General features: G+C 38.5%; 2 protein-coding genes across 2 annotated transcripts in view; both read left to right on the top strand.

Moving 5' to 3' along the window:
• Positions 1-14,918, top strand: part of LOC124166648 (xyloside xylosyltransferase 1-like) — a 147,698-nt gene that overhangs the window by 64,506 nt on the left and 68,274 nt on the right. The gene's annotated exons all lie outside the window — the stretch shown is intronic.
• Positions 12,062-14,615, top strand: LOC124166647 (piggyBac transposable element-derived protein 4-like). The gene is made up of 2 exons (XM_046544265.1): positions 12,062-12,435; positions 12,642-14,615. Exons 1-2 carry the CDS (start codon positions 12,297-12,299, stop codon positions 14,288-14,290), a joined length of 1,788 nt encoding a protein of 595 aa, XP_046400221.1. The 5' UTR covers positions 12,062-12,296; the 3' UTR covers positions 14,291-14,615.

Genomic DNA, 14,918 nt, shown 5'->3' with positions numbered 1-14,918 from the left:
ACGTCCTTCATTTTTCGCATGAAACTTCGTCAAGCATGCACTCAGGGCTTGAATCATTTTCCGGATGGTTCAAAGCGCGCAAGGCACTCCTATGCTTTGAGTCATCCCCGCCTCGCGTCTGTTGACTGTGCGAAGCCTTGAGCTGGGGATGGTGATGCTATCAACGACCTCATCATCCCATCATCATCGGTGGGTCCTTCGTACCTACTGTGAGAGTCGTCTTCATCTCGATTGAGTCGACCACCCGTGGTTCTGTCATTGAACCGCCTCTGAAGTCTCCTTCGGCCACTTTCGCATTTAGGCCACTCCAATGCATCCCTCGGTGGAGCACTTAAAGACGCCGACAAAGCCCTCGTCACCATACGTAATCGAGTGTTCTCATTGCCAAGATTGCTTTTCGGCATGAGATGTGAAACTCTCCTTCAACACTCGGCTCACAATTCTCATCTCTACTCTCGCCTCCAGTCCTAACGGGACTCCAGAAAATCTAGAATGCCTATTGGATGAACAATGCTAGGCGGCTTTTTCACCGTTCAGTACAGTTATAGGCAGAGGGGAAAATTTACAAAATGTCCATATCCCAGCAAGGATTTATCGAGTTATCACCATTTTAAAATGCATGCGGGTAATAGTGATGCGGCCCAAGTTTGTGCTGGGTATTGCTTGCAACAAATAATCACGTGAGCCGTTTAGGGGGGAGGTTAAGCCGATTGTCACCCAATCTCACGTGGGAAAAAGGGTGGTTTCCAGTCCTGGCAAGTATCACGTAATTTTTTTCTCCGCAAGGAACAGTTTAAAATTCTTATCTTAGTATTTTTAAATACTTATCTTAACTCATCTCAAATACAAATAACAAAACATATTATTTTTTAACAAATTCAAAGCAATGAAGCATAGATTTACCTATTTATATTGAAAATACGCTTTTTGAACAATATCAAATGAGATTAGAGAGTGGGGGTCGAGCCAAAAATCACGATATCTCATGATAAAGGGGGGAGGAAGGGTCCAAAAATCGCCAAAATCACCTCTCGTAATTAATGGACGCCGCGCCCCCATACGGACCACGAGGTGCTGCTCTATGACGTAGGTCGTGAACGCAATACCCTGAATTTGTCATTACACTTCCTTCCCTTGTGAAAGTCACAGAGAAGATCAATTACTCTCGCCTCCAGCCCTAACGGGACTCCAGTAAACCTTAAATGTCAATTAGAAAAACAATGCTAGGCAGCTTTTTCACCGTTCAATACAGACCCAGACCTAGGGCGGGGTAAGCGGGGCAAATTTCCCCGGGCGCCAAATTGCGGGGGGTGGCAGATTTTGAAAAGTGAATTTCAAATTTTTGCGTAGTTGCAACCGAGTTACAATAGAAAGAAATTATATGTGTTAGTCACGTATAAGTATATTTTAGTGTATTTATGCAAGTGTCTTTAAAAAGTGCTGATTTACGCTTCCGCGGAGTGGTGCAGTAGCCGAAGCTTTGCTTCCGGGATTTCCTCCATTGAAGAAAATCGACGCGGAGGACAACCCGAAAGCCAAGCTGCGTCTTTAAAAAGTGTTTTTCATAAATTAAAATTCTTTATCCCATACCTAAGGTGCGTAATTTCAACTGCCGCATTAAAAAAATGGCTTCCTCGGGGTATTGTATTTTAGTGATGGGGAGAAGGGGTATCAGGAGAAGGGGGTGGCAAACCGATCCTGGCAAAACTCCTATTAGGAATATGTATAAGATACACTCTCAATCTTATCCCTTCCAAATGTACCATCGTCAAATATATTTCCCTCTTCTAATGACCCCCCCCCCCCCAATCCCCAACCCGATATTGATTTCCGGCAAAGGCATTGATCTCAGGGGAAGTTTAGATTGCATTGCATAATGATTAAAGCTACCACATCCCGTAGAAAGAATTTGTACACAATTTAAGTTATCTCTAGATAATTCATACTTTTAATCATCTTATTCAGCATTATGATGTTAAATTTATTTAAATAACTCGTTGATCTCTCCATCTTTCGGGTTTTCGCCGCATTTTTGTCATAGGTTGACTACAGTTTCGCCGGAATTCCACCAGGCGTCTTCAGGTCGAAGATAACGGAAGACTGCGAGACAAGATTATTTAATGACGTTCATACGGATTGAATTTAAGCGAGACTCTTTCACGATTCCGTGAATGCTGTACCTACTAATAAATTAGCAATTTTATGAACTAAATGGGGACAAAGATCTCGTTTGCTTACTTAAATCTCATTGAAAAGTATTAAAAACAGTCGCAGGATACCCTCAATAAAATGTACAAAGCCGCTGTCACAGTTTCAAAAAAGAATAGCAGGGTCTGACACTGAAGCGCTTGCAAGACCTCTCATATGCTAGAATAATCACACTATCTTGAACGAATTAATATCAAAGACTCAATCTCAACACATCTTGCCAACTCATTCCACGCGACATCCGTTTGCCTCCTTCAAAACTTTGATTACTTTAACGCTTGAACCCTTTCGCTTGAGAACTTCGCTTCAATCAATTTACTATTAATGCCAAATACGTCGTTTGACAGCAATATCTGCGGCGAAACCCAACGGGCAGGTACGCTTTCAATAGAAGTACTAGACTCCTCCACTTCTATATTTTCGTTTGGATAGATAAACATATTTTAAAAATCAAAAGATAACGGTTAACGTTAATTAACGATCCTGGCAAATGGATTAGAATTTTCACGCAGATAGGATAGTAATTGTGGTAGAAAAGTTAGTATAATCAATTAGATATTATAAACTCTTACGGAATCAATTTAACCTCCAAGAGCTTTTTATTAAATACCTACCTACTTCAATTTCACCACCAAGTACATTATTCATAAAAATCAGGGATTGGCGGAAGATTTGCGGGTCTGGACCGCAGTTTTAACTTACTGCATACACCCGCGAGGAGGAAATACATAAATTTTTACGAGTATATGTGACATAAATTACTGAAACGCAATCCTTTTTAGCATTTTTATCGGGACCATTTTAAAATACAAACAGGTAATCAAAGGGCGGCACGAGCTTGAACTGGGTGTTACAATGCACGAGGTGCTGCTCTCTTACGCAGATCAGGAATGTGTCACACATGGTTCCCCTGTGAAAATTATAGGTTACCAAAAATAACAAGCGCTAGTTACCAAATGTTTGCAACGTTTTTAAAAAATGATATCGATCTATACTTAAAATACCCAATTTGTAAGATGTTTTGCATAATCCAAGTATGAATTAATATTTTATACTAAGCTGACAAAGATGCCATTTCCAAAAATATCGATTTCAAATCACAATAAAATTGGAACCTCACCATACTCTGAGAATTAAAGCCATAGCAGGAGGAGTATAATCATATTTTAACAAAACTTCTGATAGTCATGAAAACTAAACAATTGCTCAAAGGACTATTTATAGGCATTTAACATAGTAGGTTATGTAATATTTTACACTTTTCCGGCGAATAACATGTATAAACTCTTCTCGGGATACCGCGCACGTAAGATTATGTAAGAGGACCAACGAATACGTATCAGTAGCCGTGAGAATGGGTAGCGATGGTTACCCGAAACGTCGGCGCTCTTACATAATCTTACCCGCGCGATGTCCCGAGAAGAGTTTATACATAGTAGGTTAGTTTGAACAGAGCCAAAATTACGACTTCATAATTAATTTACGACAGTATCTCGCAAAATTTGTAGAAGTAACCCTATGGTTTGTCACGTTTTGCAACAGACAGTAATGCGTCCCTAAATTTCCGTGCCACCTTTCGAAATTCAATAAGGATGGTCTCGGCAATCGAGAATCTAAAATTAAAAAAATTAAAAACTTCTCAACTTTATCGACCGAATTCCGTCGTAATTGCGTTACCTCCAGATCATGACAGCGTAACAAAATCTTTGTGCCACTATCAGACAAATACGAAATCATGTAAAGGTGAGCCAGTACCCCCTTCCCAATGAGGAAAACAAAGAGAAATTAAGTACCGTCGTCTGAATTAGTGCAATGAAACATGCTCGGGGGCACGGCTATAGCATGCAGTGATACTTCTACATAGAAGATATATATATTTGCGCAGATTTAAATATATAATATATCTTGGGGTGAATATAAAGTACGGGGTTCCAAGTCCCCCCCCTCTAAATAAGGATCTATTCATGCCACTGAACGGAATTAATATACAATTTCAAGGTAATCGTACCAGAAATCGATAATCGCAAAAAAATGTCATCGAGTCGTCAGAACTAAGACCTCGAGGTCGCAAGTAGGCCTTCGTTTGGCGATGACAAATATATTACACAAAATCTAAATGACTACGTAAACCTCATTTCCGGAACTGCGAGTTTAGCGCTTTCATTTAAGACGGGAAAGAAATCCACAAACTCTTTCAAGGCCTAATGGTATCGGAGATATATAATTAGGAATATGTTTGGATGAGCCATTGCGCATGATGGAACGAGGCGAAGCGGAAAATTTCGAGACGCTTGGGTACACCTTAAGCCCACTCATGCAGTCGTCATAGAAGGAATCGAACGATGAGTTCATCAGCTGGTTTTTGCAAAGGTAGATAGGCAAGTCTCATGAAAAGCAATAGTGAAAAATATTTCATATTTATTATGCGGCTATTACGTTAGCGCAATTAGGGGGCGTCTATCGATTACGTGAGGTGATTTTGGCGATTTTTTGATTCCCCCGAACTTTAGTGAGATATCGCGAGATTTATCTCGATCCCCCCCTCTAATCTCACGTGTGATCATTCAAAATGCGCAATTTCAGTGTAAATACGTAATATATATGCTTCATTGGATTTATAATTAAATACAAAATGTTTTGTTATTTTTAATGGAGAAACACGTTTTGTTCAATTCAACCCAGTTTTCTAGCAATTTCACAATTTCTCTAGCGAAAGCAAAATTACGTGTTACTTGCCAGGATCCTCCTCTCCCCCACGTAAGAGTGGGTGAGAATCGGCAGGATCCCCACCCCCTCTAAACACCTCCAGTTATGAATGGATGCCCTTGTTGCGCAGGTAGCATTAAGCTAACTTTGATTCAGACAGCCAAATTTCTATCCATATCCCTTATTTCTTTTTATAATAAAGAATAATTCTATTGAGATTTAAAATTAAAAGAATGATTTTCTTTGTCACCAGAATATTTATTATGCAGACGATGTATGGTATAGTTTTAAAAATATAATCTACAGTAATAGAGTATTAAATAATATTCTAAAATCATGTCAGGTTCAATTTACTTTTGATACAATTACGAGCTGTTATCGCAATTAAAGGTGGTTAAAGTAAATCTCATTCCTTTGGAAAAAATTTATATCTTCGCGTAGATATCTCTATGGCAGTAGATAAATTCATGTTTTATTAATGCGCCAATTTGAAGGGATAGGGGGCACATTTAGTGTTAGGCGTTCATTATCTGGACCAAAGTTTAACACTCACTTAAGGCATTGCTCTCGTTTTTCACATTTTTTGTCGCAATCAACGGAACTCACGTTTTGTTCATTAATCATCAGTCCGTAGATATACACTTGTTAGCACTTTTTAACGCCGATCTGCATCTTAAAACGGGAGAGCAGAAAGCCTTTCATGCCTCATTGTCAGTTGTGCATATTTTAATATTTTGACGACTTTGATGATAGACCAAAATATTTAAGAGAGGTTTTGAATTTCCGTGGCATGATTGCATCTAATTAAGGAAACTTATAAACGAGTTTTCACTCACGTCGTACTTGTAAAAATCATTTTTAATGTGTAGAGAGTAAGAATTTTTCGATTTTAATAGACCTTACAGAGAGGCTTTACTTAAGAACCGTCAAATTTGACTTTGTAGACGTATTTCTTGGCTATGCAATTCGAATTCGCATAATTTGAAGGTTTCTGTTATATAAAATATATTACAGCAGGGGGATATGTTGATTATTTTTAATTTAAGGGGTAGCAGTCCGTGGCTTAAATTATATAGATCGCAGTCTCATTACCTCGTGCACCATGTCTCATGTAAAGGATTTACAAATCAAATTTTTTTAGCTAAAATAGCTTTTGTTAGTAGAAGAAAATGGAATTAGTGTGAAAATAATCTTCCAAGAACCTGACCGGCGCGATTCCTGGAATAGAATTTCAGATAATAAGGCACATAACATGACACGAAAAAGTTTTTCAAAATATTCATAAATCTTTCCTTCTAACTTCAAGCAAATGACCTTGCCATTTTCATCGGTTGCATTGCTTAACCAGAAGGTTGTTATGAGTCCGTATGGAAAAAATCCCATCAGAATTCTCCGACCGTCTTGTATGCAGTTGTCGAAATTCCAAGACTGAATGAGCTGCGCTCAGCAAACGCGTCCATTAGACCGTATCCCCTTCGGTAATAAAGGGGCGTTCAAGTTTTTGTTACCAGCCGGAGAATGCATTGGGATTGAGAGTCATTACTTTTTCAATCTGAACAGCCGTCGACAGGTCACAGAAAGAGAAAGCACTTCCCCAGCACCAGCGATTACTACCGCTGGGATCCGTCTAACCCCACCCACTCCCTCATCCAATAGCATCAAAATTCTTGGTTTTTCCCTTAGCAAGAGACTGGCACCAATTACAGAATCCAGGCGAACGGAAAATGAAATAAAAAAAGAAGACTTAAAGACCTTCGTCTCGACGGGAAACGACAAGCCGTATAATAAGACGGAATGGGTTGATATTACTAAGGGCGCGCAGCACGATTTTTTCGTACCTGAGTAACCTCTTAAGGGTCTCAGTCTGATTTATTACGTTTTTCCCCGCTCAAAGATCTTCAAGACGTCCCAAGTTTTCTGGGCAACGCCGTAGATATAGTTACAGCATCAATAGGCTTGTCTAGTCGACAGCCTAACCGAATGACCATTTTCTGAAGGCTTTAATCAGGAAATTCCGTTAGCCATAACCATAAAGAAGTTAGTCGTTAGTTAGCAGTAGTGTTTAACACAAAAGAAATCCTTAACATGACCTTGACTGTGAATAAGAGAGATTTATGTTCTTTGTTTATTTTTACCAAGTCAGGCTTCGTGCAGCTGAATTTTGATTTTGTGTAAGAATGCATAGACAGAGCTATCGGTTGCGATAATCATTTAGATATTTATGGGTCTTCGAAACATTCTTATTACAAAATTAAAGACTGAATTAAATTTTGAAGTGCAAGGCCACCGAATTGTTGATATAAACAGTCTGAGTTCAACTTTCCAACTTTTTATTGCCTAATATCGAGTTGATGACCACAATAAGTACTTCTATAGTCACGAAATAACAGCCTAATTCATGCATAGTATATTACGGAGATAGTCTGTATCAACATTAGACCTCTTCCACAACACTTTTGAATAAATTCCAATTCCCAAATCATATTTTTTGTGATTTAATATTTTTACAGGCGTCGGTTATTTTACAAGCCTTCCTCAGAATACGTCAGATCTCCATGAAGTATGGAAACCTTATGTTACCAATTACATGAATAATTTATATTTTTTTAAACATGAAAGACACATCATTGTTCCTCCGAGAATACAACTCTTTTAGACACCTGAGCTAGATATAAGGTAGATGGATATAGATAGAAGAATTTTTATCCTTTACCAATATAATTCCACTTCATCTAAAATACAAGATAATGCATCAATATTCAAACTCGAATCGCACTTCTTTATTCGCTTGAAATGTTTTTGTATAACAGTACTTCACCGGCCTCATTCAATATTCCACACGTACGAAGTCAAGTGAAGGGATATAGAAGCCAATTGTTACTGCTTTGCTTGCGACAGAAATATCTCCCAAAAGGCCTATCGCTACCAGTAATCGGCGGTCTCGTGGTCGAGAAAAGCGTCGGTTACCAATGCATCATGTCTCCTTCATAACACCACCAACGACTCATTTGAGTTTAAAATTAAACATTAGAACAACTAGAAAACGTTGGGACAGTTCCATAATCTCAGAAATCACCATTCTTAGTCATTTTCCCTGGAATAAGGCTCAGGCAACACATTCTGAGCTGCTAGAATATATGACCATGAAAAAATTAACAACTAAAAGTTAAATGGAAGTCATTATAAAAAAATCAGGCGTATAATTATAGCGCTGTATCGCTAATCTAAAAAACACTCCTAAATACTAAAATAACACACTATTTCAGTTAATAGAAAGTACAAATCGGTGTTTTAACACGTTTTCTACTAGTTAAAACGAAAAATATTCATAATCGAACGCTTTTTAAATTTTTCCCTTTTTTCGCTGTTATTTAATCTTTTTTGAAACCTTTTTCTTTCACCATCCTTTCATTATATTCATTTTTATTTGATTGGCATCATTGCGACATAGTTTAGCATCTATTTCATTTTACTACGAAGCATGCTTTTGTGACTACTGTAGTTTTAAAGAGATACCCTTTCAAATATATCAGTTTGTGAGATATTCCCTGTACGTGTTCAAAACGGTATCAAACAAATCGGCAAGCAAAAATAGAAAGCATAAGTAGAGTGCATCTGAATAATGACGAAACCACTCTGCATGACATCAGCTGTTATCATAATATTACTCATCCTTATCAAACACTTCCTTAAGTCATTGACAAATGTCCTGCGATCGACTTGGAAGGCAATTCACTCCAGATGAATTGGGTATCTTCTTCACGCTGCATTTCACACCTAAGCAGAGATATTTTTGACATATTTTCAAGTATATGTTCCACCAAGTAAGGTTTCACTAGTTTGAAAATAATTATGCTCTTTGTAACTCATTTATGCTTTTCTATTTTAATTTATTGATCTTCGCCACAACTGGTTATTTTTCGGTGGTTAAACAACAAAAAATATACATTAAAGCGCTTGTATGTGTCACAATGCGAATAAATTAGTCGAAAAGTGTCATTTAATGTATGGGAAAGTAAATGATACCAGAGGGTGCGGCAATATAACCTAAACATAACATAAACTTTTTCGATACTAATAAAACCCATTTCATGGATTTAAAATTTTAATTGTTATTTTAATTATGTGGGCACGTATCTAAAGTTCTGTTTTACACAGTTTTGAAGATCAAATCAGGTAGTTGCGGCCACCATCCTCTATTTCTGGTTTTGTCATGTTTGTTTATCCCATCCTCTATTTCTGGTTTTGCCTGGTTTGGTTATAGTAGAGGTCATGTTGGCAATTTCTTTTTGTATGCTGGTCTTCAAAGATGTAGATGACGTAGGGTCCTTGAACGGTTCACATAAACACGGGACTTCCGAAAACCCCGAGGAGAAAAAGTCACAAGGGGCCAAATCGATAGGCCATTCAAAATCGCTACTCAAAAATCACCACTCGACAGATAGACCTCAACGGCTAACGCACGTTCCTCACTGTTCCAACGCATGATGGCAACTATACTATATGGGAACAAATCTTTATAGTTACCCTCTTAAACAAAACCACTAACTCACTGTTACAACATCAAAGTGGGGCGAATTTTCAAAAAGGAAGTTATGTTGCCAAACCCTGTACAATGAGCATAGTTTCCAAGGAAATAAAAATTGAGTATCACCCTCAAAATCCTATTGCTCCACTTGTATTCAAAGGCGTGTAATAGGTTCCCCGTTCAAAATTTTAGAGCCTCGATTAAAAGTCACGAGTCCACTTCTACTCCCTCCTTCCAATGATAGGAAATACCGCTTTCTTACCACTCTGTTCCTCTTCGCGAAGCGTCTTTTTTATCAGCTCTTTCCCACAAGGCCCAAGTCCTCTTTTCGGCCACCGGTTGAACAAGTTCTTCGCTGAGGGGTAAAACTTTCAGCCTTAAGTGCTGTTATTCCGGAATTCGACAAGTTTTAAGTATATCGCGTGCAGAATTATCGTAGTGGACTGTGTTCCTTACATTCTAATTGCTTAAATTTCAGCGAAGACAATTTCGGGGCCTAAGTAATTGTCTTGTCTAAAACGTCAGCAGCCAAGCTCATTCGAGTCACGGAATATTGCGTTCATGGATAGTTGACCCAATTTCAAGGATATAATTATCAATTTCCCTACATCAAAAAGGCATCAACTCCGATCCCTAGTTGTCTATTTTCCACGTTAATCGGTCACACACCAACTGACTACATACTAATTATCCTTGCAATTTGTTTAATATACTTCTCCATAAATACCTTCGTCATTGCGTACGTTGCTTCCATAGTGTAGGAAGAAAGTCCTTTACTTCGAAAGTCAAGTATGACTCCGTCCTTTACGCATCTGTCCTAAATGAAGAAGAACATATTAGCACTTCACAGAGTCCTATGTAAGGGAGGAAGGAAATCACTGCGAGTTTTCACTCTGCAACGATTCCAAACCAACGTTTTAAGTTAACAATTGGTACAATCCAGAGGGAGGAAGAAAAGTAATGATGATTAATGTGAAACAGATAAATAAAATTAAGCACCATAGTCTCAATCAGTTTAATGACTCATGCCTAAAGGCACGGCTATCGAATGTAGTGATACTCCGTCATATATTTTAATATTCGTACATATGAACGCATAAAATACCATGGAGTTTCCTAGCTACCATAAATTTTCCTAACCTTGCATTGGCCCCAAATTATAAACACATAATCATCTTACGGTCCTCACGGTATTACTAAGCATTAATATCTCCTGTATTCGGGAGAGATAAGGAAGACATTAGGAGCAGATACTGCATAATTGAATTCTAATAATATTCCTGAAATATCCCTGCAGGCGCGATCACCTCTCGTCACTGTAGGTATTCTCTGCATTGGGGCCAAACCAATGTTTTGAGTTGCCAATGGTAGTCCTTTCATCGACGAATGTAAGGGAAAGGTCTCCTCTCCTTCCGAAATTATCCTATCAATCCCTTTCCAAATGAAGAATGATCGTAGGCTTTTCCGGCGTATAGAATTGTGAAGGTTACACGGGATTTCCACCGGGTCAGGTTCTCCAACTCCATCTCGGCCGACGTTTCGATGGGCGAGTTGTCCATCGTCTTCAGGGCATGAAGACGATGGACAACTCGCCCATCGAAACGTCGGCCGAGATGGAGTTGGAGAACCTGACCCGGTGGAAATCCCGTGTAACCTTCCACCTTTCCAAATGCATTAAAATTACTTAATGGGAATGCTTACTAAATGTATTAAACTATACTTTAGAGGAAGAGGAGACATTTTCGGCTTCTTCCATAAGTGCGATTTGATACGTACTTATCACCATACTGGGTACCTATCCAGTCTTCCCTCATCCCTTTAGTTCTAATATTGTCACTCACCCCATCCGCTGATACTAACACTATTAGTTGATCGTCTTCCAAAGAAACCACAACCAACCAGAACTCACTCATGTGGTGCGCAAACTTGCTGAATTTGCTGCATTCCTCGGTTGCCATTGGCATTCCTAGCGAGGAAACAATACGCTCTTGATTCTGTGCTACGCATTGAAGATAAGCGCAGTAATGCATTCCTTGTCAGCATAATTTATAATCTTGGGGAATAATTTGAACCAAAGATTCAAGATGGAAGAGTGCCTACTTAACCAACAGCAATTATTCAACTAAGATAAAAAAAAGGACTCAAGGCAATATTATTAAGTTTCGGAGAAATTTTCGCAAAGAAAGTACTTGATGAAAGATAAAATGCATATCAACCTCACCATAACATATCAATAAGATCTGAAAGTACAATTTAAATTTTAGCAACGCAGCATTATGGTGACAAATACAGAGAAAAAGCGATTTTGATGAATGAGATAGCGGTAAAAATTACGATTCCTTTTTTATGTTCGTAACTTCCTCATTATCCCAGCTCAATTCATTCAAATTAAATACCTAACTAACAACTAGAGCAAATATGAACTACAAAATTCGCATCTTCATATAATATATATGCACGTTCATGATCGTCATTAACATCAAGCAAACCTGCCATTGATTCTCACTTTAACTACATCCTATGCATGAAAACATATCACTGGCATTATTATAAATAGGGCTGCGTAAAATATTGATACCGCTGGCGTAAAACGTCATTAACACTTTGAGTGCTAACGACGTAATATTACGTTCTCGTGAATCTTCGTAGAACTGCGGGCAACGTAATATTACGTCAGTTTGAATTTGATCGTCTTTTATGTAGCCAGCGTAATATTACGTTCTGAAATCTACTTAGATCGGTTGCTTACACGAGTTAGTGCATAGAAAATATTCTAGATGGCAGCTCACTACAGTAATGACCGAAAAAATATAGGTATTGCATCACCCTGTCAGTTGTGGAAAAAGCAGTCATCATGGCCGACGCTATGCTCCGTGATGAAGATATTCTTAGAGAACTACGTCGGGAATGGGATGACAGTGGCACTTCTGATGATGCTGAACTTAGTGAAGATGATCCAGATTTCATTTTAAACGAAGTGACATCTGACTTAGGTAAGCTAATGTCTTTTATTTGGTATTTTTTTTATTCTGCGTAACGACCTCTGTTATTCTTGAAGCCCACTTACGTTACTTGTGAAATATTGCGTAAGGTCGTTTTTTAGATAATTTTATTCTTACATATTACTCAAGGTTTCTTGAATATTTTCAACTTGGTTTCTCAAATGCCTGTTTTGTATACTTCTATTTTGTTCCTTTAGATTCGAGTGACAGCAGTAGCACCAGTGATTGTGAGACCGAAGCAGCGGCCATGAATCAAAGGGGTTTGAGAGGTAGAAGAGGGCGGCCACGAGGCAGAGGAGGACGAAGGATCATGGCAGATGCACAAGATGGAGGTTGGAGTGAAATAGACCATGTTCCAAATATAAATGTTTTCACCGGAATGTCTGGTATGGTTGAGGAAACTGGTCTCGACAAAACCACTCCTCTTGCTGATTTTTTTTCTTATTTTTTTGATGATGATATTATAAAAATCATCAAGGAACAATCAAATCTTTATGCTCGGCAAATTTTACAGAAAAAGAGGAGTTTGAATCAAATATCTCCTAACAGCAGGCTGCTGAAGTGGAAAACTGTTACACTGGGTGATGTGCGAAAATTCCTAGCAATTATTTTGCACATGAGCATCAGTGAGAGGCCATCTTTGGCCAATCATTGGAGCACAGATCCGGTCATATCATGTAATTTCTGCCCTAGTGTCATGAGTAGGGATAGATTCCTATCCATCTTAGCTAATTTTCATTTGAATGATAACACCAGTGCAAAGAAGAAAGGGGAGGCAGGTTTTGACCCTCTACACAAGGTTCGTCCCATGTTCGAGTTGCTCAGAAGTAGATTTCAATGTGCATACCAACCGGCAGAGGATGTGACCATCGATGAAGGCATGTGTGCATTCAGAGGGAGGCTAAGTTTCAAGCAATACATGCCTCAGAAACCTAGCCGTTATGGCATCAAGTTATATATGCTCTCTGAATCTGATTCTGGGTATATTTGGAACTTCGACGTATTTTGCGGTCAGGACAATGTTGTGAAAGATGTTGTTACAAGGCTTCTTGGAAACTTAGCCGGAAAAGGGCATACTTTGTATACAGACAGGTACTATACAAGTCCCTTGCTTGCCATGGAATTGGAAGGTCTCCAAACGGGGTTGGTAGGAACAACGCAAAAAAATAGGAGAGGGATGCCCAGTGCTCTTCGTAATCCTCAACTAAGTCGTGGGGAACAAGTTTACAGGAGGAAAGGTAATGTACTCGTGTTATGTTGGAAGGATAAGCGTGATGTATACATCATAAGTACACGACATACATCAGAAATGGTGACCTATAGTGATAGAAGAGGTAACCAAAGAACTAAGCCAGCTGCAGTGGTGAACTATAATAAGAAAAAATTTGGTGTAGACCTTTCTGACCAGCGTATGTCCTATGGTGTATTTGACCACCGTAGTATGAAATGGTGGAGGAAATTAGCTTTCCACATGATTTTGATGACAGTACAAAATGCATGTGTCTTGTATAACCAAGTTACAGGGAAAAAAATTCCAATGACATCTTTCATGAAGGAACTCTGCAGTGACCTTGCAATTACTCAGGAAGAACCTTCATCAGGACCTGGTCCCAGTGGAGGTCATCTAACCCGTCTCTCCGGAAAACATTTTCTCAGTAGAATACCAATTCCCCCAGAAAAGAAAAAGGCTCAAAGAAGATGTAAAGTGTGCTCTGACAAGGGTACAGAGCAAGCAGGGAAGGCAAGGAGAAAGGACACATCTTTTGAGTGCAAAATTTGCCATTTAGGATTTTGTGTATCTCCATGCTTTCAAATATATCATACAAAAAAAAATTATGTAACATAAATAGTCGATAAAAATGATGCTCACACTTCACATAATGGTATTTGAAAGGAAAATGTATATTTAATTTTAATTGTGATTATCATTTGTATTACAAATCCGGAATTTTCAATTTTCTTTTTTTAAGAAAATTGATTATTTTTGTAGAGATGGCAAAAATATTATATTATTTGCGTATATTACACCTAAACACATAATTAAAGATAAATTTATAAACAATATGGTCGTCTTTATTTTCAATTTCTATGTATTGTAGTAAAATTATTAAAAATTTCTAAACTTTCGTAAAAACGCCCAGCACTGGGGTAAGGATGAGGCTTTAAAGCGCTAGCACTCAAAGTGTTAAGATGCAGTGAGGCAAAATATTCCGTACTCAAATAGCCGAGAATGACGTGAACTCCCCTGTCGTAACGGAGTCAATGGTAGCGTTCGGCTGAACCAGCAGAAGCCTAGAACACTGAGTACGGCACGATTGTTGCTAGCGTAAAAATGGTGTCAGATCAGCAGCATGCTTATTCCACGGATAGCCTTCACGGGGAAGTTATTACAGCTCTCTCAATACCTACTATTATACTAGTTCATTGCCGTCAATAACAGCAAAAAATAGACGAGGTTTTAATTTATATTTCGT

Source organism: Ischnura elegans, chromosome 10 (assembly GCF_921293095.1).
Source record: "Ischnura elegans chromosome 10, ioIscEleg1.1, whole genome shotgun sequence".
Classification (NCBI taxonomy): Eukaryota; Metazoa; Arthropoda; class Insecta; order Odonata; family Coenagrionidae; genus Ischnura; species Ischnura elegans.
This window is presented reverse-complemented; position numbering and strand designations above follow the sequence as displayed.

What these genes read in the sequence shown, in the direction of transcription:
- LOC124166647 (XM_046544265.1), top strand. Translation starts at nt 12,297, where the DNA reads ATGGCCGACGCTATGCTCCGTGATGAAGATATTCTTAGAGAACTACGT. An exon ending in CGAAGTGACATCTGACTTAG is followed by an intron (nt 12,436 to 12,641) that starts GTAAGCTAATGT and finishes TTGTTCCTTTAG; the next exon opens with ATTCGAGTGACAGCAGTAGC.